Source organism: Mauremys mutica, chromosome 1 (assembly GCF_020497125.1).
Source record: "Mauremys mutica isolate MM-2020 ecotype Southern chromosome 1, ASM2049712v1, whole genome shotgun sequence".
Lineage (NCBI taxonomy): Eukaryota > Metazoa > Chordata > Testudines > Geoemydidae > Mauremys > Mauremys mutica.
In genome coordinates, this window is record NC_059072.1 from 153433565 (window position 1) to 153461141 (window position 27577).

At 45.6% G+C, this 27577-nt stretch overlaps 1 protein-coding gene across 1 annotated transcript in view; it reads right to left on the reverse strand.

Moving 5' to 3' along the window:
• Positions 1-27577, reverse strand: part of CASR (calcium sensing receptor) — a 176251-nt gene that overhangs the window by 69138 nt on the left and 79536 nt on the right. Inside the window, exons 3-4 of the mRNA XM_045000924.1 lie at positions 8768-9074; positions 1587-2468 (exon numbers count right to left, since the gene is read on the reverse strand). Coding sequence (XP_044856859.1) covers positions 1587-2468; positions 8768-9074 — 1189 coding nt within the window. The remainder of the gene's footprint in view (positions 1-1586; positions 2469-8767; positions 9075-27577) is intronic.

The following is a 27577-nucleotide window of genomic DNA, read 5'->3' on the forward strand; positions in this document are numbered from 1 at the left end:
GGCCTGGGGTACTGGCCCCCTGCCAGCCGGGGTTCTGGCCGCCATCCCCCTCAGCCCGCTGCCGGGCCCAGGTCCCAGCCACTGGTTGGGGGGGCTCTGCTGCTGGCCTGGGGTACTGGCCGCTGGCCCCCTGCCAGCCGGGGGTCTGGCCGCCAGCCCTGCTCAGCCTTCTGGTGGCCCTGGGTCCCAGCCACAGGTCCGGGGGGCACTACTGCGAGCCTGGGGTCCCAGCCCAGGGCTCTGCTCCTGGCCTCAGCTTGGGCTCCACAGCCGCCCCCAGCTATGGCCCTCTAGCCCCAGCCTGGGGCAGTGAGGGGTGCAGACAGGGCCAAGAGGGGGCACAGCTCAGCATGGATTGCATGGAATCTTATTGCTGGCACGTGAAACCTTAAATTAGAGTGAATAAATGAAGCTTCGGCACACCACTTCTGAAAGGTTGCCGACCCCGATCTATCCCTTTCTTAATTATTTCCAACATTCTGTTCACTTTTTTGACTGCCTCTGCACATTGAGTGGATGTTTTCAGAGAACTATCCACAATGACTCTAAGCTCTTTCTTGAGTGGTAACAGCTAATTTAGACCTCATCATTTTATATGTATAGTTGGGTTTATGTTTTCCAATGTGCATTACTTTGTATTTATCAACACTAAATTTCATCTGCCATTTTGTTGCCCAGTCACCCAGTTTTGAGAGAACGTTTATAGCTCTTTGCAGTCTGCCTGGGTCTTAACTAGCTTTAGTAATTTTGTATCATCTGCAAATCTGTTGTGAGTTCAATCCTTGAGGGGGCCATTTAGGGATCCGGGGCAAAAATCTGTCTGGGGACTGGTCCTGCTTTGAGCAGGGGGTTGGACTAGATGACCTCCTGAGGTCCCTTCCAACCCTGATATTCAGCGATTCATCTGCATCGTTCATGAAGCAGAAGGAATCTTCATTCGGTGTGAATTTAATTCTTACATCCACACCATTCAACAGAAGTTTTCTTGAAAAACACAGGTTGCTGTGTAGATGACCCAACAACTCTATGTTTCTGCTCTGGGCCATCAGATTTACCTGCATTATTATTAACAAAATGGATGTTGGTTGAACAATTTGCTTTAAAGTTTGTTTAAAAAATCTTTCCCCCAATCAGTTTGTAACTTTTGAGGCATGTGACCTTTGCTGAAAATAGTTTTAAAGCCCTTTGATACTTGACCACCTGTCTTACCTTTCAGGCGTAAGGCCCAGGAGTATTTGGATAGAATGCCTATCGCAGTTAAGCTTAAAAACACAGTTGCGTATGGAGACCTGAAGCATAACCACCAAATCTGCCTGCCATTGTGCAACCACATCTGAAACAATAGTCTTGTTTATTTAAAAACATATTTTAAAACATGTTTTTTTAAACCTACTTTTACACAGTAAATGTAATATGATGTAACTACACAGGCACAGTGGGGTTCCAACAACCATGTTTACTAATTATATACTATATGCAAAGATATACCATAGGCAAGGATAGCAATGGGGAGATCCTGTCCAGTTTGGTCTCTATTCTATGGCTATACATGCACAGGCATGCTTTATACTGAAAGTAAGACTTACCTGCCATGCCTCAACCTTCTTAATGTCTGCACATGATCCATTGGTGAAGAGGCCTTTTCCAGGGGTACATGTGTATATATCCTGCAAAGCATGAGCAATGGAGTACACTGCCAAGTACACATTATAAGATATCCTCAGGTGTGTAAAGTCCATGTATGGCGTCTCTACATTGGTGATGTTCTCCTCCCCTGTGCATGGGGGTCGGAAGGCAGCTGTGCTATTTCCAACTCCACTTCCTTCTTCGTGGCCCTTGTGGAAAGAGGCTGAAGCTGGGTGATTCTTGGACCCTTCTGGGAGGTAGCAGTTAAAGGTCTCCTCCCAAAACTCCTTGGCAAAGCCATTGTTGGTAGATTTCTTGGGATGCACTTTCTGTAGAAACTCACGAAAGCCCGGGATCTGCCCTGCCTTCAGTGCAAACCCAATGGTACCTCCAATGACATGGAAGAACTCTGGCATAGCTATCAGGGAAGAGCTGGCCCAAGCCTCACTTGCCAGCCAGATCTTGCCAGTTATGTTACGCCTGACTATCTCCTTGATGAGGGGTTCCAGGTCCGGTCCACTGGAGAAGACAACAATCACTTTAGCAGTGGAGTTCTGGATGACCTCCACCACTTGCTGGATCTCCTCCTCCACTGAGTACTGCGATATGAGCTCACTGAAATCAATGCAGATGTCCCTTTCCTCTGCCTCCTCCCGGAACTTCTCAATCCCTGGCCGACCATAGTCATCATCAGCTGCAATTGTTCCCACCCAGTTCCACCGGAAGTACTCAATGATATCTGCCATGGCAGTGGCCTGGTGCTCATCATTGGGGATTGTGCGGAGGAAAGACTTGAATTGGTTTTTGTTGCTCAAAAGTCGGCTGGATGAGGCATAACTGACCTGTAGGAAGACAAGGAGCAAGCAGTATGGCTCATTAAGTAAGCTGTGTGGAGATAAATTGCCTAGTCTTGTTTTAGGGTCACCATCTAGATGCATAATCTGAGATGGCGATGCTCAGCCAGCCACTTACTCTTGGGCATTTACAGTGCCTGAAATTACATTTTCAGATGGAAACTGACATTTGGGTATGTTCTTGAGGTAATAAATGACTTGCAGAAACATGTGTGCTCAGTGTGTCCCAGAGCTAGATAAGTGGGGCAGACATATGTACCCCTCATGGGTCAGAGATCTGGGGAAATGGGGCAGAAACACATAGACACACAGACTGGGGGAAATGGACAGCGATGTGTGCCACCGGTGGATCACACAAGCAAGCCTCTGCACTTCTTGCCAGATCTGGAAAAACAAGAACTTGTCATTAGAGTAAACTAAGAACGTATACATCATTTCAGATAAAATACAAATGGTCCCTCCCTGAATGTGGTATCTACAGACTTCCATTATCATCACAACCTCAACTACACCACTAGCCTCCTGAAGTCCTTCCTCCACTCCCTTCTCCTTGCATTCCATTACGAAGACTTAGCTACGAGCCAACAGATCTCCATGCGATACCGTCGCCAACTATTATTTCAGTCTAGGTGCAAGAGGTGTGTGAAAAAACAGAAATGATATGGACCTGTGGGTAGTATTAAATAGTTTATGTAAACTCAAAATATCCATGGTCAAACTCAAAAAATCAGCAGTGTGATAGTTAGTGAATCCATGGTCACGGTGCATTGAGTTTTGCAATTAAAGTGGAATTTCAATTTCTTTGTTTGCGCTGCAAACAAATGTTTTTTTCCTAACCAAATTTGTACCACTTACTCGTAGGGGATAGATTAAATCTTCTAGAAACTTAGAAGAAACAGCACTGACTAGTATAGGGATTTGAAAGAGTTAAAATTACTCCTCTGAAATTTCAGGACTGATGTTTAACTTTTCTGAGGACTCCTTCTAATGTACAAGTGGCTTTGCTTTAGCATTTCAGACTTTGAAAGATGAAAAAAACACATATTCATCTAAAAGAATTTAAGAACAAAAGCCCAGGTCCACAAAGGTGCATAAGCACCTAAAGGCCAGACTTAGTCAAATAAGACTGTGATTTAGGATCCTAAATCCCAGTTTTAGGCTTCACTGTGATCCACAAAACTCCTGCCATATGCTGTAGGTGCCTAAGCTCATTCAGTGTCTAAGTTTTTGCGGTAAAAGTTCCTTAGGTGCCTGCCTCTGGACATGCCTCACTCAAGGTGTCCAGACACCAATCTCCTGCCTAAGCCCTAGAGCGATCCATGAACTGGTGAAAGATAGGCAGAGGAGCACCTATCTTGCATGTGGGGCCTGATCTGACAGGCATGCTCAGGGGCCACCTACCAGATCAAAATTTGGTAGAAAAAGGGCATGAGGTGGTGGTGGTGCCCACCTTATAACTTTTAGCCAAATGGTTAGAGTGCTCACCTGGGATGGGGGAGACCGAGGTTCAATTCCCCCATCCCTGCCTAACGGGGAGAAATGATTTGAACAGGGGTCTCTCACTGCTCAGGAGAGTGCACTAAACACTGAGATATTTTGAGGCAAGTGTTTTCTCAGTCTCTTCCATTGAAGCTGTTCTATTGTGGATAAATATTTAGTCATTGGGCCAGAGAGAGAGAAAGAGAGTGACTCTGTAGCCTGGTAGCTAGGGCACTGAGCTGGGCGACCCTGAGTCCCCTGTTCCAATGACTCTCTAATTATTTATACACAGTGGAACAACTTCAACAGGAGAGACTGAGCAAGTCCCACATTAGAATATCCATACCTGAGCAGCTAGAGCATGCACCTAAGAGGTTCAAATTCTTTCCCCTCCTTAGGCAGAAAGGTGACCTGATCATGGGTCTCGAATATCTTAGGCGAGTGCTCTAACCACTGGGCTAAAAGCTAGCAGGAGGGCACCTCCACAACCACTTGCTGTTTTGTGTGGCATGAGACAGGTGCCTAACTTGTATGACTCCAGGAGAGGGGCTCCTGATTGTAAATCACATGCAGAGATATACACCTATCTCTGTGAAAGGGGCAGGCTTTGGATTCCCATTGGCTAGCTTAGGCAGCTCCCTGTGTAATGTGCTGGCTTTGGTGGATGACATTTGAAGATGCCTATTTCTCCCAATTCATTGCATAGGGAGCCTAGGTGCCTACCCTGGCTTTGTGGCTCACAGTACTGTTCCTGTGATTTTTTTCTAGCACTATTGTTTCTTACTATTTCTTCTGCAAAAGCCAATAGATTAAAAACATTCCTTATATTGATGTGTAAAATTTTGCATGCTAAAATGCTAGCATTTAAAATTTTAGATGTAAACTCTTCTGAGAGAGAAAAAAGAGAACCTGGCTAGCGAAGAATATTCCCAGCACTGCTCCTCCTCAGGTGCACAGAAAATTAGCACCTCTTCTGAAGACCTCAGGATGTGCCCAGTAGCAGGGCTCTCATCTCCCTAACACCTTCTAAAGTGAGTAGGGAGCACAGGAGAGGAGTTCCATGCCTGCACACCTCATAAGGTACTCAGTAGCTGAGCTCTTTTTTCTGTTATTTTTAGGACTGCAGAACAAGAGTTGCCCTTCTGTTCACTTTTTAAGGTGCAAAGAAGGCGAGTTCCTCTGTGCAACTCCAAAGAGCTACAACTTATACCAGTGTAAATCAGGAACACTGGTGTCAAATTGATGCAAGAGAAGGATCAGTTTCAACATGTTTGTGTTTATTAAGTTGGCAGAGTGGAACTGATGTCTAATTATTCCTTAACTTTTTTTAGGGTTTTTCTTTGTATTATGTGTTTTTTTTTAATTAAAAATAATCTGAAGTTGCCAATTCTCTCTGCATAACATCTTTAAGATACAGCCTTCCTTATTCACACAAACAGCGAAGAGTCTCATCCAAGCTCTCTCATCTCACCTACTGCAAATATCCTTCCCTCTGGCTTTGACAAAGCCAATCTTTCCCCACTCATATTCTGAATGGTCAGAATGCTGCTGCAAAGACCATTTCCCTAGCCTTTCCTTGCTGTGACCATATCACCCCTCACCTTTGCATCCCTCCACTAGCTCCGCTTTCTCTAGCCCATCAAACATGAGCTGCTTGTCTTCACTTCCAAGGGCCTTCGCAGCCTGTTCCCCACCACCTATCATCCCTCATTCAGTATCAAGAAGTTGATTCCTGCCTCTGACAGGCCCTTAATGCCAGCCTCCACTGCCCACTTGTTAAATTTTCAAACAAACATCTTCATGCTTTCCCTCGTGCTGCCCACACACTTGGGACGTGCTCTGATTAACCAAAGCTGCTTAATTGTTTTCCTTCAAATCCCTCCTCAAAACTCTTCTGTGCTGTGATGCCTACAAAACACTTGTTAGACTGTTATTGCGGAGAGATCACTGCCTATCATGCTGACCAATACTGTCTCATTGTTTCCTGGTACTCCTCCATCAGTCTATATCCAGCTCTTGTCTCCTGTCTTATCCTCTGATTATAAGCTCCTTGGGGCAGAGGTGTCTTTTTGTTATGTGTCTGTACAGCACCTAACACAATGGGATCCTGGTCCATGACTAGAGCTCCTAGGCATTAGGGTAATACAAATAATAATGGTCTTTCTACACAGGGACCCACAAGGGTGGGAGACGTACAAGCATAACTGATGGATATAGAACGTCACAGTATGAGCACTTGGCCAAGAGAAGGAGGCCCTATTTAGGAGTATAGTTCTGTTCTGTGCAGGGGACTGGTGACTGCCACACACAGGAAGGACTTGCAGTAGACAGAGGACAGGAAGGACTCCACCCAGCGTGAAATGCTGATGAACATTGGGCTTACAGAATGGGTGAGCTAAGCTCTGACTAGGGGAACCCTGTGTCTCAGGATTTTTGTTATTTTCAAAAATAACTGTCAAACGTCTTAAGAGTAAAGTCACTGTGATTAAAAAATTTCTTTGTTACACCTGGGTTCCTTACTTTCCTGTCACATTGTCCCTGAAGGGATTAAATGAGTAAGCCAAAGAATCCACAGACGAGAGGGCATATATAAGCAACTGGGGGGGCAGGAGGACTGACTGGTTTCAGGTTATTGAGCAGCTGGACAACAGCATCCCAGAGAAGGGCTGCAGACAAGCGGCCTGAGCCTGGGAGTGTCCCCTAGAGTCTCAGAGCTAGAAACAGTGACTAGACGCTACACAAACTCCTTGGCTTAGAATCACTTGGGGTCCAATTACACCTCTACCCTAATGTAATGCTGTCCTCGGGAGCCAAAAAATCTTACCGCGTTCTATCGAACTTGCTTTGATCTGCCGGAGTGCGCAGCCCCGCTCCCCCAGAGCACTGTTTTAATGCGTTATATCCAAATTCGTGTTATATCAGGTCGCGCTATATCAGGGTAGAGATGCACTTGATCCACTAGCAACAGGCTGGTAACTGTATAGTGGGGTTATGGGACCAGTTTGTAACAGCTGACATGCACCACATTGTAGGTCACACTATTTATTGACTAAAAAGTCATCTCTGAAGGAAGATCAGAGGGGCAAGAAGATATTTATATTTGTGCTAAAGTATTCAAGTGTAAATGTTATGCTAAAACTTTGTTGTAATGCACATATTACAAATCAAATTTTAATTCCATAAATGTTTGTAATGACAGCAGAGTTTGTAGAAGACACATGATGAGATTTAATAGCTTTTGTTTATTTAAGGCCTGGGTTAGTTTTTTGAATGACCATGAATTCTCACTGTTGATAACAATGAATGGTCATTGGGCCATAGAAAGAGAGGGAGAATGATTCTATAGAGTGTGTGGCGGTGGGAGGGCACTCACCTAGGATGTGGGAGACCCAGTTTCAAGTCCCTGATCCAATGACCATTTAATTATTTATAACAGTGGAAAAGCTTCAACAGAACAGACTGAGGAAATCCCACACTAGACTGTGTGGCTCGTGCACTTTCCTGATAGGTAAAAGACTCAAATCCAAATCCCTTTTCCTCATTGGGGGTGGGGGTGGAGATTGAAGCCAGGTCTCTCACATCCCAGAGTAGTGCCCTAACCACTGGTCTAAAAGTTATAAAGAAGGCACTTCCTGCTCCTCCATTCATTTTGTGAAGCTAGTCTTCCTTTGCTTCTGTTAAAACACCCAAAATTGAAACTAAAAATTTTGAGCTGAATTGAAACAAAATATTTTGTTTGGACTCCATGCGAATTATTTTCCATGTTTTCAGCCAGCCAAAAATGATGAAAAATGTATTGTTTGGTTTGACTCAAAATGAACCTTTTTCTGATTTTTAAGAAATGCCAGTGAAACAAAAAATTCACCCAGCTCTAGCAACGAGCCAATTGTCTATAATGACTGGCAACTGTGAATGATTTATTTGAACTAAGGGTATTCAGGGGACTAAATCACTGAAGAGAATGCCAATGAGATATGTATCTGGTAATCATAGGTTCTGTCTAATCCAGATTGCTTGTGGCTGGAAGTTGTTGCCATCTGTTGGCTTCTTGGTGGCCTTAGGCTTTATGAAATGAGTTGGATGCATTTCAATCCAATTCCCAGCAGCACAAATGTTCACATCACACAAAAAAAATGCAATTTGTAGTAATTGACCTTCTTGTTGGCAGTCTCAACAGAGAGGTAAAGGAAAGAATGGACTGAACTCCTTTTGTGCTTCTAAAGGTGGTCCTGCTACAGAAAATTGGCAGAGCGTGGTAAATGGAAGCTTGCATTGCCATTGCCCAAGGCTGGACCTATTCAGTCAGAACACACAGACCTGGCAATTCTGGAGAGTGAAATCTAGCACATTTCACCAACAAAAATATTGAGTCCTCCATGACATAAAATATTTATGAAAGGAATAGGTTGCGTCACATCATATAAATTGACCAATTTGTTTTGTTGTGTGTTGTTGTAAATGTCTGAGAGAGTCACATAAGGGTGCTGTCTATCTCATGGCACTTTTAGGGCCTATTTGTACTACAAGCCCTTACCAGGACAGCTCACAGTTAGGCCCTCCATGCTAAAACTGTTTTTGTCTGTAATGGAAAAAGGACTACAAGGAGTGAGGATCACATTAGGTTGTAATACAATTCCTGAACATGGCTCAGTAAGTTTGTTTTTTCTGTCCATATGACTAACAATTAGCTATTTTACAAAATAGTTTCACCTAACTTTGCCCTGGCCTGGTTAGACTAAAGAGTAGACAGGACAGGCCCTAAGATCTAACCCACCTTGTAAGCTAAACAAGAGAAAAATATGCAGTACCTGAGGTATGTAAAAGAGTCCCAGCAGATTGGCCACTGCGGTGGAGATCCCAGAGCCGGTTGCCCCCACTACTGCAATGGTAGAAGGGATGTGGTCTGAGCAGTTGCAGAACTCATCCAGATTCAGGGAGTCTATCTTGTTCTGGGCCACAAAACTCAGTGTGGCCTCCAGGGCTTTGGAGACAGTGTTGCAGGTATCAAATATCCTGTATCCCAAGGTCATGTTGGGAAGGAGAGTCGGGCTACTGTTTATTTCCTCTATGGCAAAGATCATAGCCTGCAACCACCGGAAACCTCGGAAATTATACCTACAAATGGGTGAGAAATAAAAATAAGAGAGAGTAGGAGGCAGAGAAAGAGAGGGGGAGACATTGTATGGATGAGAGAGACAATGAACAAGAGAGCATGTGAGCAAGAGAGAGATCGAGAGATTTTGTGTGTGTGTGTGTGTGAGAGAGAGAGAGAGAGAGAGAGAATTGGAGGTTTTAGATATGAAAATCAAAAGCACAGTATAGTGTGAAGAGCCCAGTCATACATCCTATTGTATTTAATGGAGAGTTTTACTATTGACTTCCGTCAGTGCAGGAAAAGGTCCCTGGAAAAGATGGACCTAAACTGCAAGATTTGGATCAAGACTTCAAACTCCCATATTTGGGAGTGGGTTGGATTTTAGGATCTGGTTCTCATCCAGAGCTGGCTGTGGATTTCTAACCCCCCACAGAGTCTAGGGAAGATGAAGGAGATCAGGTCTGGAGTGTTAGTTGGTATCTCTTGTACCTTGGAGACCTTACCAGATACAAAATAATTTCCGTACTTAGTCCCCAGATCTAACTTGGATACGTATGGCCATTGCCCACTGTCAGAGGACAAGATACTGGCTTGATGGACCTTTGGTCTAATCCAGTATGGCCGTTCTTATATTCTAATGTTAATTACTACCAGGCATTCATCTCACAAACACTGAATGGATGGCCCTTCACAACACCCATGCAAAAAAGCTCAGTATCAATATGCCTGTTTTACAGATGGAGAAACGGATGCTCAGAGAGGGGAAGTGACTTTCAAGTCTACAGAAAAAACAGGAATGGTGTGTAAATTTTCAAAAGTGCCAAAGTGGGATTTATGCTCCTAAGTGTCTGACTTTTGAAAACAGGACATATGCTCCTAAATTATTTAGATGGTTTTGAAAAATTTAACAAGAATACAGAAGTCCTGGGTCCCAGTCCAGTGCTTTAACTACAGTCTTCCTCTGTTATAATGGTCAGGGCAGTTGCCTTTATATAGGAGTTCAGAACCTTGCAAGTAGATCTTGGCAGGGAACTCCATGACTCATGGATGTTTAAGGAGTGCCTCATAAGACTGCTGCTACCACTCTGCTCTGGAATGGCTAAGCCATATTTCAGGACTGCTTTTCAGCTCTGGACTGAGCTTCCACAGTGACATACATTGACAATCAGAAATGGCCATCAGGGCACTAGGAATTTGGGTCTGGAGTGTCACCTCAGGGTGGGTGAGCATTATCCCTGTGATGTGCTAAACTTTCTAATTGAAAACTTTAAGACATAAGAACAGCCATGCTTGGTCACACCAAACATCCATCTAACCCAGTATCCTGTCTTCTGACAGTGGCCAATGCCAGGTGCCCCAGAGGGAATGAACAGAACAGGTAATCATCAAGTGAGGGAGAATGATTCTATAGAGTGTGTGGTGGTGGGAGAGCACTCATCTAGGATGTGGGAGACCCAATTTCAAGTCCCTGATCCAATGACCATTTAATTATTTATAAACAGTGGAAAAGCTCATTCCCAGCTTCTGGCAAACAGAGGCTAGGGACACCATCCCTGCCCATCCTGGCTAATAGCAATTGATGGACCTATCCTCCATGAACATATCTTGTTCTTTTCTGAAGCTTGTTATAGTCTTGGCCTTCACAACATCCTCTGGCTAAGAGTTCCCTTTTAAATTACTTTTTAAAATTATTTTTTAAACAGGACTTTTCCAGAGTTGACACTAGTAAAGGATGACCTAACTTGAACCTGACTGGATCAGGCTGCATGACTGCAAGGTAGGCCTTACACATGATCTGTGAAAGATCCTGGAGGGAGGTGCTGCCAGGCTTAGGGAAGATCTATACCAAAAATCTTGCATCAGCACAGCTGCAGCTGCGCCTCTGTAGCACTTAAGCGAGACACTCTTACACTGATGGGAGAGCTTCTCTTTTCAGCATATTTAATCCACGAGAGGTGGTAGCTATGTTGACAGGAGAAGCTCTCCAGCTAACATAGCATGGCCTACTCCGCGGGTTAGGTTGGTATAATTATATTGCTCAAGGATATGGATTTTTCACGTCTCTGAGTAACGTATTTATACCGATATAAGTCTGTAGTGTAGACCTGGCCTGAAGTGAAAACAGCTATAAATAAAGAAATAATTTCAAAATGAAGAAAGGGGAAGTTGATAGTAATGTATATAAATCAGAAGCTTAGAATTGTAGAAAATTGATAAGGGAAGCAAAGGGACACAAGGCGAACTCTGTGACCAGCAGAGTTAAGAATAGTAAGGAGATTTTTAAGTATATTAAGAGCAAAAAAAATCCTAACAATGATATTGGACCATTCTAGATAGAAATATTAGAATTGTCAATAATACAGGAAAAGAAGTGTTCAATAAATATTTCTGTTCTGTATTTGGAGAAAAGGCAGATGATATGGTCATATCACATGATGCTAACAATGCTCTTTCCATTCCAATATTGTATCATAAAGATGTTAAATTGCAGTTATTAAAGTTACACATTTTTAAATTGGCAGGTCTGGATAATTTGCATGCCAGAGTTTTAAAAGATTTGGCTGAGGAGCTTGCTAGACTGCTAATGCTGATTTTCTACAAGTCTAGGAACACTGTGGAAGTTCCAGAAGACTGGCGGAAAGCTAGTTGTGCCAATATATAAAAAAAGTAAAAAGGATCACCTGGGTAATTATAGACCTATCAGTCTGACATTGATCCTGGGCACAATAAAAGAGCAACTGATATGGGCCTCGATTTATAAAGAATTAAAGGAAGGTATTAAAATTAATGCCAATCCACATGGGTTTAGGGAAAATAGATACTGTCAAACTAACCTGATACATTTTTTTATGAGACAATAAGTTTGATTGATAATTGAACTCATGTAATATATTTCTGTTAGATATTTGACTTGGTACCGCATGACATTTTGATTTAAAAACCTAGAATGATATGAAATTAACATGGCACACATTAAATGGATTAAAAACTGGCTAACTGATAGGTCTCAAAATATAATTATAAACACGGAATCATTATCAAGCATGTGTTTCTAGTGGGGTCCTGCAGGTATTTGTCCTTGGCCCTATGCTATTTAACATTTTTGTTAAAGACCTGGAAGAGAACATAAAATCATCACTGATAAAGTTTACAGATGACACACAAATTTGGGGAGCGATACATAATAAGGAAAACAGGTCACTTATATATAGCAATCTGTCTCACTTGGTAAGCTGGGCGCAAGCAAACAATATGAATTTTAATATGGCTACGTGTAAATGTATTCATCTAGGAACAAAGAATGTAGGCCATATTTGCAGTATGGGGGATTCTATCCTCGGAAAAGGTGATTCTGAAAAAAGATTTGGGGGTCATGGTGTATAATCAGCTAAGAATGAGTACCCAGTGCCATGCTGTGGCCAAAAGGGCTGATGTAATCCTTGAATACATAAAATGGGGATTCTCAAGTAGGAGTAGAGAGGTTATTTTACCTCTGTATTTGGCACTGGTGCAACCGCTGCTGGAATACTGTGTCCAGTTCTGGTGTCCACAATTCAAGAAGCATGTTGATAAATTGGAGTGGGCACAGAGATGAGCTACGAGAATGATTAAAGAATTGGAAAACATGCCTTATAGTGGTAGACTCAAAGAACTCAATCTATTTAGCTTAATAAAGAGAAAGTTAAAGGGTGACTTGATCACACTTTGAGTATCTACATGCAGAACAAATATTTGATAATGGGCTCTTCAATCTAGCAGACAGACATATAACAAGATCCAATTACTTGTTGCTGAAGCTAGACAAATTCTGACTGGAAATAAGGTGTATATTTTAACAGTGATTGTAATTAACTATTGGAACAACTTACCAAGGATTCTCCATCACTGGCAATATTTAAATCAAGGTTGAATGGGTTCTTTAAAATATGTGTTTACTTCAAAAGGAATTATTTTGGGGAAGCTCTATGGCCTATGTTATAAGCAGGTCAGACTAGATGATAACAATGGTCCCTTCTGGCCTTGGAATATATGAATCTATCATGTTTTCAAACTGTAAAACTCAAGGGTCAGACTGAGAATCCTGACCTTTTGAGTCAACTAGACACCTGAGGGAAAACTGATGTTCCAGAATCCCCAAGACTGATCATCTTGTAAAGAGGAAGTTATAACATCCGCAAACAGGGTACTCCAGCCTTTGACTACTCTGTGCCTGTACCTAGGGAGATGTGCTGTGCCAGCGGAACATCAATACCTGCTCCTTGACTGCAGGTCCCACCTCCTAGACAATGAGAGTCCAAAAGACTGTGAAAGCTGAAGAGGTCGCAAACCTGTTATTTTAAATATCTTGTTTATCTTTTATCTATTTTTGTCTTATATTTTTATTAGCAATAGGGTAATAGTGTGCGTGCATGCATGTATAAGAATCCACAGTCACATGGTTAAGTTACCAGAAAAAAAGTTTAGACTCCCATAATCCTTGTCTCATGGAGATACTCATTGAAGTGTCTTTGGTATTCTGTATTTAAAAGTCCTAAGAAACTTAAACTGTAGCAAACATTTGGGTTCATAGGAAAGCTGTCAAACTCCTGCTTATCAAAATGTTTTCTTACAGCCTGTCTTATAATATGTGTTCTAGTCACCACACTGGAATTTAATTCTAAGAAAGAAGCATAATGGCTCTTAGGTAGTGATTCAGATATTAGATAATTTGGTTTCAATATTAAGCCTTTAACCAGTTCTAAGTCATAGATTTAATTGAGATCAGTAAAATTCCTTAGTTGGGGGTTTATAACTAAATGCACAGTTACCTTCTTAAGAATCGTCTTTGAGAACTTAAAAGGGTTTATAATTTTTAGAACTGATTTGATGATTTAACTCATTTTATTATTTAATTCCAGTTCAGTGAGATTAATTTATTGATCTGACCAAGATTCAATATTGACTTGATGGTTGTATTGATTTATTTTATTTATATATTAGTTTAACATTAGCAATAAGAACATATCACCAAAACCGCTGCTATTACTCGCTTGTGAAATTAAAAGCATTAGATTCACTCACATTCTTTTAAACGTCAATAAAGGTGGACTAGTGGTGTGTAAAGCACAAAGGGACCCATAGATCATCTAGTTTGACATCCTGTACAAGACAAACCATAGAAATTTAGCCAGTTCCCATTTTTGTCCTTTACTGCTTCTCTAGGATCATTTTCTGGTGTTTTTAAATTAACAGTTTCCTCTATTATAAGCAAGTACTCTTAAAATGGTTCAAGGTTTGCTCAAGACATGACCCACAGTATTTTCATTTAGACCAATGGCACTTAAACTGTTTATATGATGGTCCACCCTTTAAGATGTAGATCATCTCTGAAAGTGTCCACACCACAATGTAAGCCTGGGTTTAGACTCAGGCTCAAGCCCAAACCCTGCTTCCATCTACACACAGGTCTGTCTGACTTGGGCCAATAAGCCCTTTGGGCCCTAGCAAGAGGAGTGGGTTTGAGCCTGAATCCCACTGGGACTTGGGTCCAAACTCCATAGTTTTGCTATGTAGATGCAATGCATGTTTGGGTCTCCGAGATTCATGTTTGGGTCTCCGAGACTCATGTCCTGAGAGTCTGCCAATGCTATCCCACAATCCTATTGGCCAGTGTTCCCTGTCCTTTCTATCTCAAGATTAGCCAACTGACTGCCAGGAAATGGAAGCAACCCCCCTGGTTCAAGTACAGCTGCTCAGCATTTAACCCTCTATTTGATTCTGACTGCTGAGCTGCAGATGGCCACTAACAAGAAGTCCTTTGCTGAGCACACTGCTATCTGGTCAGGGGATCAGAAAAGTTTTGGTGAATCTCTGGCGAGAGATGAGCAAAATGTTTGACTTCAGCAAGAATTCCAGGAACACATCAGGAAATAGCAAAGTTAGCAGCACTGTAGATTCACTGGACCAGTCACCAGTGCAGGGGGCCAATTAAATGGTTCAAGAGCAACAGTCGTAAAACCAGAGATGCGAACTACACCTCTGGGAACTCAGCATCATCTTTCCTCTTTTACAAAGAGTATGATTAGATGCTGGGCACTGCTCCGAGCATTGAGTCACCAGCATTTCACAATAGCCTAGTCAGCCAGGATTGTGACTTCTGACTCCCGAATCTAGTCAGCAGGCACCTGCTCAGGTTAGTGAAGTGACTGGTGCTCATACATCCTGGGTCCCTACTCGGAGAGGCTGTTTGATGATCCCCTGGAAGAGCAGTCCACTGCAGAAGTGGCAGCAGGACCAGAAGAGGTGCAGAAGTTACCTACCTGATAAGCTGGTAGCCTGGAAAGTTTTTGGCTCCATGTTTGTTATATTAATATAGAAATGTGAGGGATTTCCAGTTTATGACCCAATGTAAAATTTATTACAAGTTTTGGGAAGCAGTGTGTATCTGCTAATGGCAGAATGCATGCCAGCACCTTGGTGTCACCACCCCCCATGTGGAATTCAAAAGTGAAACACAACAGTTATACAAGCATTTATATTTAAATTTTTATTTGATACTCACATGTTCTTACAAAGATGTGCCAGGGTGTTAAAAGTAAGAACCGTATATTGCCTTCCCTTTTAGTCTGCTGCACTGTACAAATCGGCCATGACAGAGCATAATGAGCCTCTTGTAAACAGTTAACTATAAGCAGGAGGGGCAGGGGCAATGTAGGCCACGGGTGATGAAATTAATGTTCAAAATACAGCTGAATTTTTTTTCTGCAGTCCAGAGATGTGCCGGGGACAGGGAGGGGAATGGCTGTGTAGTTCTTTGAGAGTCAGTATTATTGTGTGTGTTTGCATGTAGTCCATAGCTAGATGTAGTCAGAGCAGACTGCATTGGAAGGTGCAGGGAAGCAGTAATCCATGTGAATGCTAATCCAGCATCCTGTTGATTACCCGAACAATGCTGACCCAATCCCAGGTGCAAATAGCTGCAAACTTTTCCCATGGTAAGAAGTCCAGATAAGTAGTCACATTTTGGAGAAGGGTGCATTTTCTGGGGCAATCTCTGTAGGACATCAGCCTCACTCCATTCATAGGTGTGCTGCTCAGTCACCATAAGCTTCAAAATCTCTGTGGCACACTTGCCACCAGCAGAAGAGAATGTCCCTTTACATTCAGGAACCTCCAGGGTTGTTATGTCACGTGGAATGTGAAAGGACAGAGAAGGCTGGGTGGTAAGCCATGCTGTCCCTGCCCTGCTCCCCAGGCTACAATGGTCTGCAATTCTTAAACATATAGCACCTTACCATTACGTGTGCACTCTTTTCATTCTGATTAACTCAAGTTGTGTCCATGGAGCTTCTGGGAACCGAAGTGTTCCTCTGACAATATACTGAAGCAGAGTTTTACAAAGTATTGTTTTTTAGCCTGGAGAGTCATCTGATACTTTTCTCTGTGAATGCGCTGAACCTTTTTTTAAGTAGAGACAATAATGTATTTTTGATGTTGGTTTTTCAGGAGGAGCCTGAGATTTGGAACGGTCATGGAGCGGTCCAAGAGGAAGTGTTTCCATGATGCACTTATGGTGGACACACAGAACAGAGCCAACAAGCAGGTTTAATACCAAAGAGAGAAGGATTCACAGCAAGTGGAAAAGCACAGACAGGATGCAGAGTGCGAGGACAGAATTGCAGTGCACGAGGAGAGACTGGGAGTGCAATTTCCGGAGTAGGAACGTCGCTTTAGGGAGGAAGATAGAGCCCTGGTGGGAGGAAGATAGAGCCCTGTTTGAGAGGCTGCTGCTCCTGCTGCACCCACCCCACATCCTGAGTCCCCTCCATGGTACCCTGTGCTGCAGACCAGGAACGCAGTGGATAATTCCATGGTTGGGTGGCCCATGCAGCTGGGACTAGCTGGACAGGGCAAATGTACCCCTGCAGTCTTCTCCTCCCTGCAGGCCTCCACCCTGGTGCAGAAATGCCAAGTACATGCTCCATGGGCGAGAAAGGGATGCCGGGGGACCAGGGGCGGCTCTAGGAATTCCGCCGCCCCAAGCAGGGCGGCTCGCCGTGCGGGGCACTCTGGCGGTCGCCGGTCCCGTGGCTCCGGGGGACCTCTTGCAGACATGCCTGCGGAGGATCCGCTGGTCCCGCGGCTCGGGTGGACCTCCCGCAGGCACGCCTGCGGATGCTCCACCGAAGCCGCGGGACCAGCGGCCCCTCTGCAGGCACGTCTGCGGGAGGTCCGCCTGAGCCGCCTACCACCCTCCCGGCAAAATGCCACCCCAAGCGCGCGCTTGGTGCGCTGGGGTCTGGAGCCGGCCCTGCGGGGGACACACAAAAGCAGGGAATTTATTTGTCAGCACTGGCTTCACTGTTTGCCCTATTCAATGTTTGTTTTATGCACTTTGTTTTATTACTGGTTTTGATGTTGGTTTGTTATTTGTTATGGCAGCTGAAAACGCTTTTAATATTTTTTTTAATATAGCCACGTTCACAAATAAAAGCTTTTATTTTATTAAGTAAGTTTATTACCATCACTGTATCACATCATGTAACGTGTACTTCAAATAATAAACACATGATAAGGCACAACTGGAAAGTTGTATCTAAAACACAATTTCTCAATACATCTATTTACATCAATCCATAATGAACATCCACAGTTCTTGCCATATAGTGTATCCTCCCCCCATTACATAAGAAGTCATCTAATCCATAATTAAAATTCATGACAATCATCCTCTCATTCATTGCATACAGGGACAGTATTTCATTCATGGTTAACACTGCTGCAAAAACACATTCATAAACATGCAATTCTCCCTCTTCCATTGGTCCATACAAGTCCATAATATGGTAACATAAAGCATCCCTGATTTCTGTTGCACATCACCTAGCTCTAGGTGTCATGGGTGTCTGGCTGGCTGAGTGTACCAGGTTAGCAATCTACTACTGTCAAAAGTCCATTCTGGGGGCAAATGACTCATCTTTGGTTTCACAAAGATTGACGAGCTCAGCAAGCCACAGCAATGCAGGCAGCATTGAGGACACTAGAATCCATATGGTTCTGTAAACAGCACCAGCGGGATTTCAGTCTGCCAAACACACATTCAACCACCATTCAACACCTACTTAAAGTGTCATTAAATCTTCTTTTGCCAGGGCCTCTGAGATCAGGAAACGTTTTCATAAGCCAATGCAAAAGGGGATACGCAGGGTCCCCTAGAATAACAGTGGAAACAGATACTCCATTTATGATAATATTATTTGGTGGGAACAGTGTCCTGGCCTGACCGTGAAGATAGACTCACGATCAGTGGAAAACCCTGGCATCATAAACTTTTCCAGTACAGCCCACATTGGCATCCACAAATCAGCCTGCATAAAAATGGAGTAGTACCCTTTGCGGCTGATGTATTCATGTGCTCCTTGAGGAGGGTGAACTATGAGCACAAGTCCCATCAATGGCCCCAGCACAATTTGGAAACCCCATTCTCTCAAAACCAGCAGTTACTTCAGGAATATTGTTTACGCCTGCCTCCTTGGGCACACCTCATTGCCATACACTTGATTTCCCCAGAAACCTCTGCCACCACTTTATCCAGAGTTACTTTCCATTGCCAAGCTGCTTAGCAATGGACTTGTAGCAGTCTGAGGTAGCCAGCTTCCAGATGGTTATAACAACTTTCTTCTGGACCAGTAGGGCGACAACATGCATGTATCATGATGCTAGAGGGTTGGAGCAAGCTGCTCAGAAAGCTCCAGAAATGTAGCTATCTTTATGCTAAATTTCTGGACCTATTGCTGGTCACCCCAGGTGCACATGATCCCACCAGTCTGTGCTCCAGAATCTCCAATCTACATAGCAGGCATCAGTGACTGTACCGAAAGTCTTCAGCAGCCTCAGCCAGTTCGAGTGTGTCATGTCTATATCATCCTCCTCTTCCAACAGGTGCCTTTGGTAGCTCAGAAAATGCTGCCAAAACATCCACTAGTATCTCATGGACACAATGCCTATTTCCTGAAACAAGAGTGAAAGTCCAAGCAAGATATATTCCTCCATGTTGCTGGCTTTGGTTGCCAGGAGTGTGTAGACCCAGCAGACAGCTCAGCAAGTTGTGTTGGCAGGCTGTGACAACTTCCTGTAATGTGCAGGGTGGACAGTCAAGTTTTTCCACACTACACCACGATCTAAGGGCTACAGTGGCTACAGCTGGAGAGGGAGCTAGGAAGCCTGGTGCAGGCTGGTTTGACTCAGGTTTGTGTAATGCAGTGTGGATGCCTGAGCACAGGTGTGAGAACTGGGTTCAGCAATTCTAAACCTAGGGTCAATATTCAGTGTGGCCGGTCAAGCCTGAGCAGATAAATACGGAGCCAGTGGGCCTGAGTCCAGGCTTACATTGCAGTGTACACGTACCCACAGACATCTCCCCTCCAAATCTTCCTACTGCAACTAAAGTGCTGGGTTTAATGCACGTTGTTAAAGAAACAAGATGAAAATAAACTAGCTTTACATCACTTGTGTCAACCAAAGTTTGTAGTGTAGACATGGCCTAAGCATTGCAAGTCCCTTTGTGGATCCTGGCCAAAGTGTTTAACCCAAATGACTTGTCCAAAACAATACAGGAAGTCAGTGCCAGAACTTGGATCTTCTGACACCAAATCGTGTACAAATTGTATGCCTTAACCAGGTGACCATATTGCCTCTTCAAGAAGGAAAAGATACTCTTCGGCCTATGTTTTTACTAGCTGCCACAGGCTGTGCACTGCCGAGAACCATTAGTTGTTCTGCTTGGAATCAAGTACATTCTCAAAGGTTCTAACTGCAGCTTGATCTGTGAGAGGAGTTTCAACAATGTTCTCAGTGAATCTCATATTAATAGAAGATCCAATGTTTCTCTTCTGTGAATTCCCAGTCTTTAAAGCAGTGGTCCCCAAACTGTGGGGCACTCTCCTCTAGAACGTTGGGAAGGTGCACAGCAGAGACTGGGGGGCAGGGAGGGAGCACCGCCCTGCTCCACTCCGCTTCCAGCCGCAGCTCTGCTCTGCCTCCATCCCAGCTCTGGCCCCAGCCACAGCTCCATTCTTCCCCCGCTACACCCACAGCCCAGCTCCAGCCCCAGGCGAAGCTCCACTCTACCCTCTGCTCCACCCACAGCCCAGCCCCAGCCCCAGCTCCACTCTACCCTCTGCTCCACCCACAGCCCAGCCCCAGCCCCAGCCCCAGCTCCACTCTACCCCCTGCTCCACCCACAGCCCAGCTCCAGCCCGAGCTCCACTCTACCCCCTGCTCCACCCACAGCCCAGCTCTGTCCTCATTCCCTCTCCAGCCCCAGGCCAGCTCCACCTTAGCCCCAGCTCCTCCCCGATTCTGCAGTTCTGCCCCCAGCTCTGCCTTCAGCCCAAGCTCCTCTGCTGAGCCAACCGTCCTATAATGGAGGGTGGGGCATGGACAGAGTCCATCACTGGTAAAGGGGGCATGACAGGAAAAGTTTGGGCACCACTGCATTAAAGCTTCCAGGGCCATTAGAGCAGGGAATGGCTGTTACACTATGACTTTGTCTAGCCTAAGGTTTCAAGGTGTGATATGAGACTGAGTTGGCTCATTGACATGGAGCTAACATGATGTTTGCTGCCATCACATAGTTCACTCTGCTTGTTGTGTTCTATCCCTATCACGTGTCTGTTTTGTCTGCTTAAACAATATCGTCTCATTGTTCCCTGCTCCTACCTCCCAGGGGTCTGTGTTATACTCAGATTACTAGTGTTTGAGACAGGAACTATCTTTTTGCTCTGTGTTTACACCAGGCCTAGCACAGTGGGGTCCTGCTCTATGACTGGGGCTCCTAGGGTAGGCGCTACAGTAAGAAAAATAATGATAATGAATAATAGCTTCAAATTAACACCTTCAAAATCCTAGTCAAAATGAAGAGAATGTGCTAAACTGGTCAAGTTAAAGCCTAGCCCATTTTAACATAGAAAGGCTTTCTCTTCACTAGAGATTTAGAAGGTGTTAAGGTGTGATACTAGATAATCTATACAAGGCATACTATAAAATGCTTCCAGCTAATCTTAGATCATCTGGAGATGCCCAGAGCAATCACATTTCTGACCTGTGAGCCAGATCCCACTCACAAAGGACTTCTGTTTGGCCCACCAGGCATCAGCTACTAGGTCCTGGTCCCTGCTGGGGGCTCTGCTGTAAGGACAGCCCTGATATCTGGCTCCAGCTCCACCCCGGGCTGCTGGCAGCTCCAGCACCTGTGTGCTCCTGCCCAGTCACATATGCAGTGTTCCCATGCTAACCTGTCTTTGAGCACCTCCACCCCAACTCGGAGGATGCTCTGCAGCCAGGGAGAAAGGGACCACCTGGCAGCCAAGGAGCACAAGGGCTGGAGCTGCCAGGAGCCTGGGGCCAGCCAGAGCTGGGTAGCAGGGTGGCCTTTACAACAGACCCCCCATTGGGGAGCAGAAAGGAACTGACACCCAGCAGGCCAAATGGAAGGTCCTGAGCAGAGGCTTCTGCTCCTGTGCTCCCATGTCAAGCTCTTTCCTGCCCCTGCAGAGCATCCTCTAAGTCAGTACATGCTGGTGCCAGGTCCAGGCGGAGAGTGAGAGGTGCTTAGAGCCAGGGCAGCATTGGGACACTACAGCCTAGGACCAGGCATGGGAGTGCAGGGGCTAAAGCTGCTGGGAGCCTGGGGTGGACCCAGCAGCAGAGCCAGAGCTAAGTAGCAAAGCTGCCAAGACAGTGGAGCTCCCAGCAGGAGACAGAGATGGGAAGGACTTTGAGAGAATTCACCCCCTGCTTCCTTAGAATCATAGGATATCAGGGTTGGAAGGGACCTCAGGAGGTATCTAGTCCAACCCCCTGCTCAAAGCAGGACCAATCCCCAGACAGATTTTTGCCCCAGATCCCTAAATGGCCTCCTCAAGGATTGAACTCACAACCCTGGCTTAAGCAAGTCAATGCTCAAACCACTGAGCTATCCCTCCCCTGCAATTTTTTTAAAAACATATTTACATATTTTCTTAATCCACATTGCATGTAGGGTCCCTGTAGTAGGCAGATATACCCATCTCATAGAGCTGGAAGGGACCCTCAAAGGTCATTGAGTCCAACTCCCAGCTTTCACTAGGAGGACTGAGTACTGATTTTGTCCCAGATCCCTAAGTGGCCCCCTCAAGGATTAAGCTCACAATGCTGGGTTTAGCAAGCCAATGCTCAAACCAGTTGAGCTATCCCGCCCCCATCCTTGAGTTTCTTCTAACTCCCCTGCTGCCCCCAGCACTGGCAGGGGCCCCGGAATCAAGGGGGCCCAGAATGTGTGGAGAAAGAAGTGGTTCAGGACTATTTAGAAAAGCTGGATGAGCACAAGTCCATGGGGCGGGATGCACTGCATCCAAGGGTGCTAAAGGAGTCGGCGGATGTGATTGCAGAGCCATTGGCCATTATCTTTGCAAACTCCTGGTGATCGGAGGAGGTCCTGGATGACTGGAAAAAGGCTAATGTAGTGCCTATTTTTAAAAAAGGGAAGGAGGAGGATCCGGGGAACTACAGGGAAATATCAGGGTTGGACTAGATGACCTCCTGAGGTCCCTTCCAACCCTGAGAGTCTATGATTCTATGAATAGTCACATCATATCGAGGTAGAAGGCCAGTGCCCATCTGACGTCCAGCGTATGCATCCTGTGCTCCTTATCTGATGCATGCAGCTTTGGACAGAGGACCGGTAAGTAAATGTCCTGGCCCATGTGGAACTGGGAAACAACTTTGGACAGAAAAGTGGGATGCCGGCGCAGCTGGACCTTGTCCTTGTAGAACACTGTATACGGCGGCTCTGACATGAGCGCCCTGATCTCGGACACCCACCATGCCAACGTTAAAGCAACCAAGGACACCCTGCAGGAAAGGAGCTGGAGGAAGCAGGAAGCTAGGGGTTCAAAAGGAGGGCCTATAAGCAGGGGCGGCTCTAGACATTTCGCTGCCCCAAGTATGGCGTCATGCCGCGGGGGGCCCTCTGCTGCTCGCCGGTCCCGCGGCTCCGGTGGACCTCCCGCAGGCGTGCCTACAGAAGGTCTTCTGGGCCCCTCCACAGGCACGCCTGCGGGAGGTCCACCAGAGCCGCAGGACCAGCGGACCCTCCGCAGGCATGCCGCCGTAGGCACCCTGCCTGCCGCCCTCCCGGCGACCCGCAGAGCGCCCCCCGCGGCATGCCGCCCCAAGCACGCGCTTGGCGTGCTGGGGCCTGGAGCCGCCCTTGCCTATAAGTTTCAAGAGCACCAGATTCAGGTCCCACAGGGGAACCGGGTCTCGGACGTGCGGGTACAGGTGCTCTAGACCAGGCCTGCACAACATAGTGCCCGCGGGCTGCATGTGGCCCGTGTGGGCTCACTGTGTGGCCCACGAGGGGGGTGGGTGGGTGTAGGCTAGCCAACGGCTGGCCGGTTGTCTGGCTGGCTGGCAGCGGGGGAGGGGGGCTGAAGAGGCGAGCGAGGGGGCAGGTGAGCTGGCGGCGGGGGGGGACTGAGGAGGCGAGTGGGCAGCAGGCAGGTGAGCTGGTGGCGGGGGGGGCTGAGGAGGCGAGTGGGTGGGGAGGCAGGTGAGCTGGCGGCGGGGGGGGCTGAGGAGGCGAGTGGGTGGGGAGGCAGGTGAGCTGGCGGTGGGGGGGGCTGAGGTGGTGAGTGGGCAGGGGGCAGGTGAGCCAGTGGCGAGGGTGGGGAGCTGAGGACGCAAGTGGGCAGGGGTGCAGGTGAGCCAGCAGTGGGGGAGAGGGGGCTGAGGAGGCGAGCAGGTGGGGGGGCCAGTGAGCCGGCGGCGGGGGAGGGGGGGCTGAGGAGGCGAGCAGGGGGGCGGGGGGGGAATTGGAAAAGGGAAATGGCAGAATGCCCCCGACGGTCCCAAATGTTCAAGTAACTGCCCCAGGGAAGTAAAGAAAACTGGGTCATTAAGGCTTGACAGTCTCTGAGGGGAATCACTGCTAAGCCCCAGGACCAGACAGGCTGCTGTGTTTGGATCAGGGGTTCTTCAACTTTTTCATAGTGTGAAAAACTAGTTAATGCAGGAACTGCCTCATGGGTTCATGTGCCTGTCGTCACTGCAGCAACTGTTTCCATGGAAAAGCCACCTTAGGAGGACGTTTAAATGTATATTTAGCTTCTTTCTATCTCACAGTCAGAAGAAGCTGGCCCCATGTGCACACACCCAGCTCTTTGGACTCAATCCCACCACACTTTGGGATCCTGTGCAGCCGAGTCTGTCCCCAGCAGTGCAAAGGCAAAGTGAGGACAGGATCAAATCAAATGTCTATCCTCGCGTTAGAGAAGAGAGAACTATGACATACTGCACATAAATCCGAACCACTTCATTAGCTGAAGAGTTAAGCTGTAAATTTTAGAGTCCAGTTAAAAGCCCATCAACAAATCTCACTTACAAATACTCGACAGCTTCCCTAAAAACCCAAAGGCAGGACAGTCTAGAAATGAACAGTTCAGGGATCCAACCCCACAGCCATATCATTCTTCCCTGTTCCTCACCATCTCGCCTGCCCTGCCCTGCCCCCAAGAATCCTAGCCACATCCCACCCAATCCAGGCCCCCACCTCTTCCTCTGCAGAGCAGAGGCCATAGAGCCAGGACTCAGCAGAAGGGCAATTTAAATAATTTTACAGAGTCAGTGTTATAAACATGACAGAGGTATTTGTGATCCCCCAGCTATTCCCCAGTAACACCCAGAGGCCCCCGTCCAACTCCGCCAGACACCTGGTGTTTGGGGCCAAGCCATTTTGGGGTTAGGAAGCTAGGAAAATGTTCAGAAAGGGAATGAAGGATATTTGTGAAATACCTTAATTGCAAAACCCCTTTTCTGAAGGTTACCAAACCTCCCAGACAAATCCTACCTGGCCTAGGAGAGCTCAGGGGATCTGGTAATCTTTTGGAGAAGTTACACGGAAGTTAAAAATGGATCTTAGTTGTAAGTTAGGATCAGTCTGAACTATGGAGTGGCTACCACTGGCCCATTACATCCGGGTGAGTGAGCAGCACTGGGCCTGATCTGGTCTGGCTCCCATCCCCTCTCCAAGGGTTGCAGCTGTCTGGAGGTGTAATAATAAAATAATTGGAGATATACCAATCTCCTAGAGCTGGAAGGGACCTTGAAAAGTCATCGAGTCCAGCCCCCTGCCTTCACTAGCAGGACCAATTTTTGCCCCAGATCCCTAAGTGGCCCCCTCAAGGATTGAACTCACAACTCTGGGTTTAGCAGGCCAATGCTGTCTTCCACGCCTTCCTCATTCACACCTCATTCATTCAACAGGGCAATCAGTTACAAAGTGGGGGGAAGCAAAAGAAATTTTTCTTTTACCTTAATTATACTACCTCAGGGGCCCACTATAACATATTGCCAAGGTTCAATACAGAGTCATATAAAAGTTATACAAAAATGCATAATGCTGAGATTTATCTACAACTGCATTGATTGACTGCTGTGTGCAGTAATATAGTGACCCCTGGGTCTTTGAATGAGGCTTTATACTGGGGGCGGGCAAGAAAGCAAGCAGCGAGTTGGAGGTGGGGAGGTGGGCAAGGGGCAGGTGAGTAAAGAGGCAAGCAGTGAGCCAGCAGGGGTTCTAGGGGCAGGCATGGGGGTTTCTGGCAGGGGAGGGAGAAGGTGAAAGGAGGCAAGTGGCAGGTGGGGGACCGACTAGGAGGGACGCAGCAAGCCAGCGGTGAGGCTAGGGGGTGAAGAGGGGTGTGATGGTGGGGCCAAGTGGGGTGGGGGTGGGTCCTATTTTACTGCTGTGATCTGGTCACCCTATATGCGCCATTTCTTTCCCCCTTTACACTACAGGCTTCCACACACTGTCAGTGCCTTCCTAGTGTGCCATACACCGTGAGATATCTCTTCTCTTTGTGTGTGACAGTGAGTGTTTCCCTTGTGTGTGAATTTATTCAACAAAATCTTGAGCTTCATAATGGATACCATGAGTGAAAAGAAAAAGAGAAAAATAGAATCAGAGCACAGAGTTTTCAGGATTGAATGGATGAATAAATACTTATGTACTCTTTCCAAAATACTGTGCCTCGTGTGTCGTGAAATGTTAGCCATTCCGAAAGAATACAACCTTCAGCAGCACTTTGAAACTAAACATCCCAATCTCGTCAAACTGAACCCAAATGAAAAAATAATGAAAGCAGCCAGTTTAGTGAAAAACCTTAGGGGAGAACAGCAAATTTTCAAGAAAGTGAGCACTGAGAACGATACGGTTACTAAAGTAAGCTTTCAAATTTCTAAGGAAATCGCTGCTGCTGGGAAATGCTTCACAGAAGGCGAGTTTTTAAAAAAGTGTATGTTGATTGCTGTATCTGAGTTATGTCCAGAAAAGAGGGGAATATTTGAGAAAGTCAGTCTATCACACATGACTGTACAGAGAAGAATAGCTGACATTTCTACCAATCTAAGTGATCAGTTAAAGCAGAGTCAGTGATTTCTGCTTTTACTCCCCAGCTATGGATGAAAGCACTGATTTAAAAGACTTCTTATTTTTATTAGATGTATTGATAAAAACTTTGAAATTACTGAAGAACTTGCTGGCATGTGCTCCATGACAGGTCGCACAGCCAGAAAAGAAATCTCCAGTGAAGTGATAAAATGCATGAATGATAAGTCAGGATTAGATTTCACAAACTTGGTGGCCATTTGTACTGATGGTGCTCCAGCTATGTGCGGAAAAAATGTTGGAGCAGTTACTCTTCTTGAAGGATTTATCGGGAGACAAATAACCAAACATCACTGCATTATACATCAGCAGGTTTTGTGTAGCAAAGTCTTAAAATCTGAGCATGTAATGTCAGTGGTAGTTTCCATTGTAAACTATATCCGCTCTAGAGGACTAAAACATAGGACGTTTCAAGCCTTTCTTAAAGGGGTAGATGCCGAATGCAGCAACTTAATCTACCATACAGAAGTGAGGTGGTTGAGTCAAGGAAGAGTGCTCAAGCGTTTCGTTGCTTTGAAAGAGGAGGTAGCAAAATTCCTAGAAAATGGCCCAATAAAATTCCCAGAGCTTGAAAATGAGTCCTGGAATCAAGATCTCTTTTTCTTTTGTGATAGTACAGCACACCTGAATGATCTCAACATTCAACTTCAGGGAAAAAATCAACTTCTATTTCAAATGTGTGCAGCAGTGAAAGCTTTCAAAATGAAATTGAAACTTTACAGAAGTCAGCTGTCAAAAGGTGAAATGTGTCACTTTCCCACTTGTGCACAGCATATCCCTCAGCACAAACACGCCGAGTTAGGAGAAAAATACGCAAAGCACATCAATCTTTTGACTGAAGAATTTGACAGAAGACTTACTTTGTCTAAAGAAGAAGACATCCAGTTGAAGCTGATTGAAGATCCCTTTTCTGTGGATCCAGAGGAAGTGCCACTAGATTTGCAGTTGGAGGTTATTGAACTTCAATGTTTGGCAGTTTACCAAAATAAACACAGAGAAAGCAGCCTGCGGCCTTTTACAAAAGTCTGGACGATGAAAAATACAAGAATCTTACTG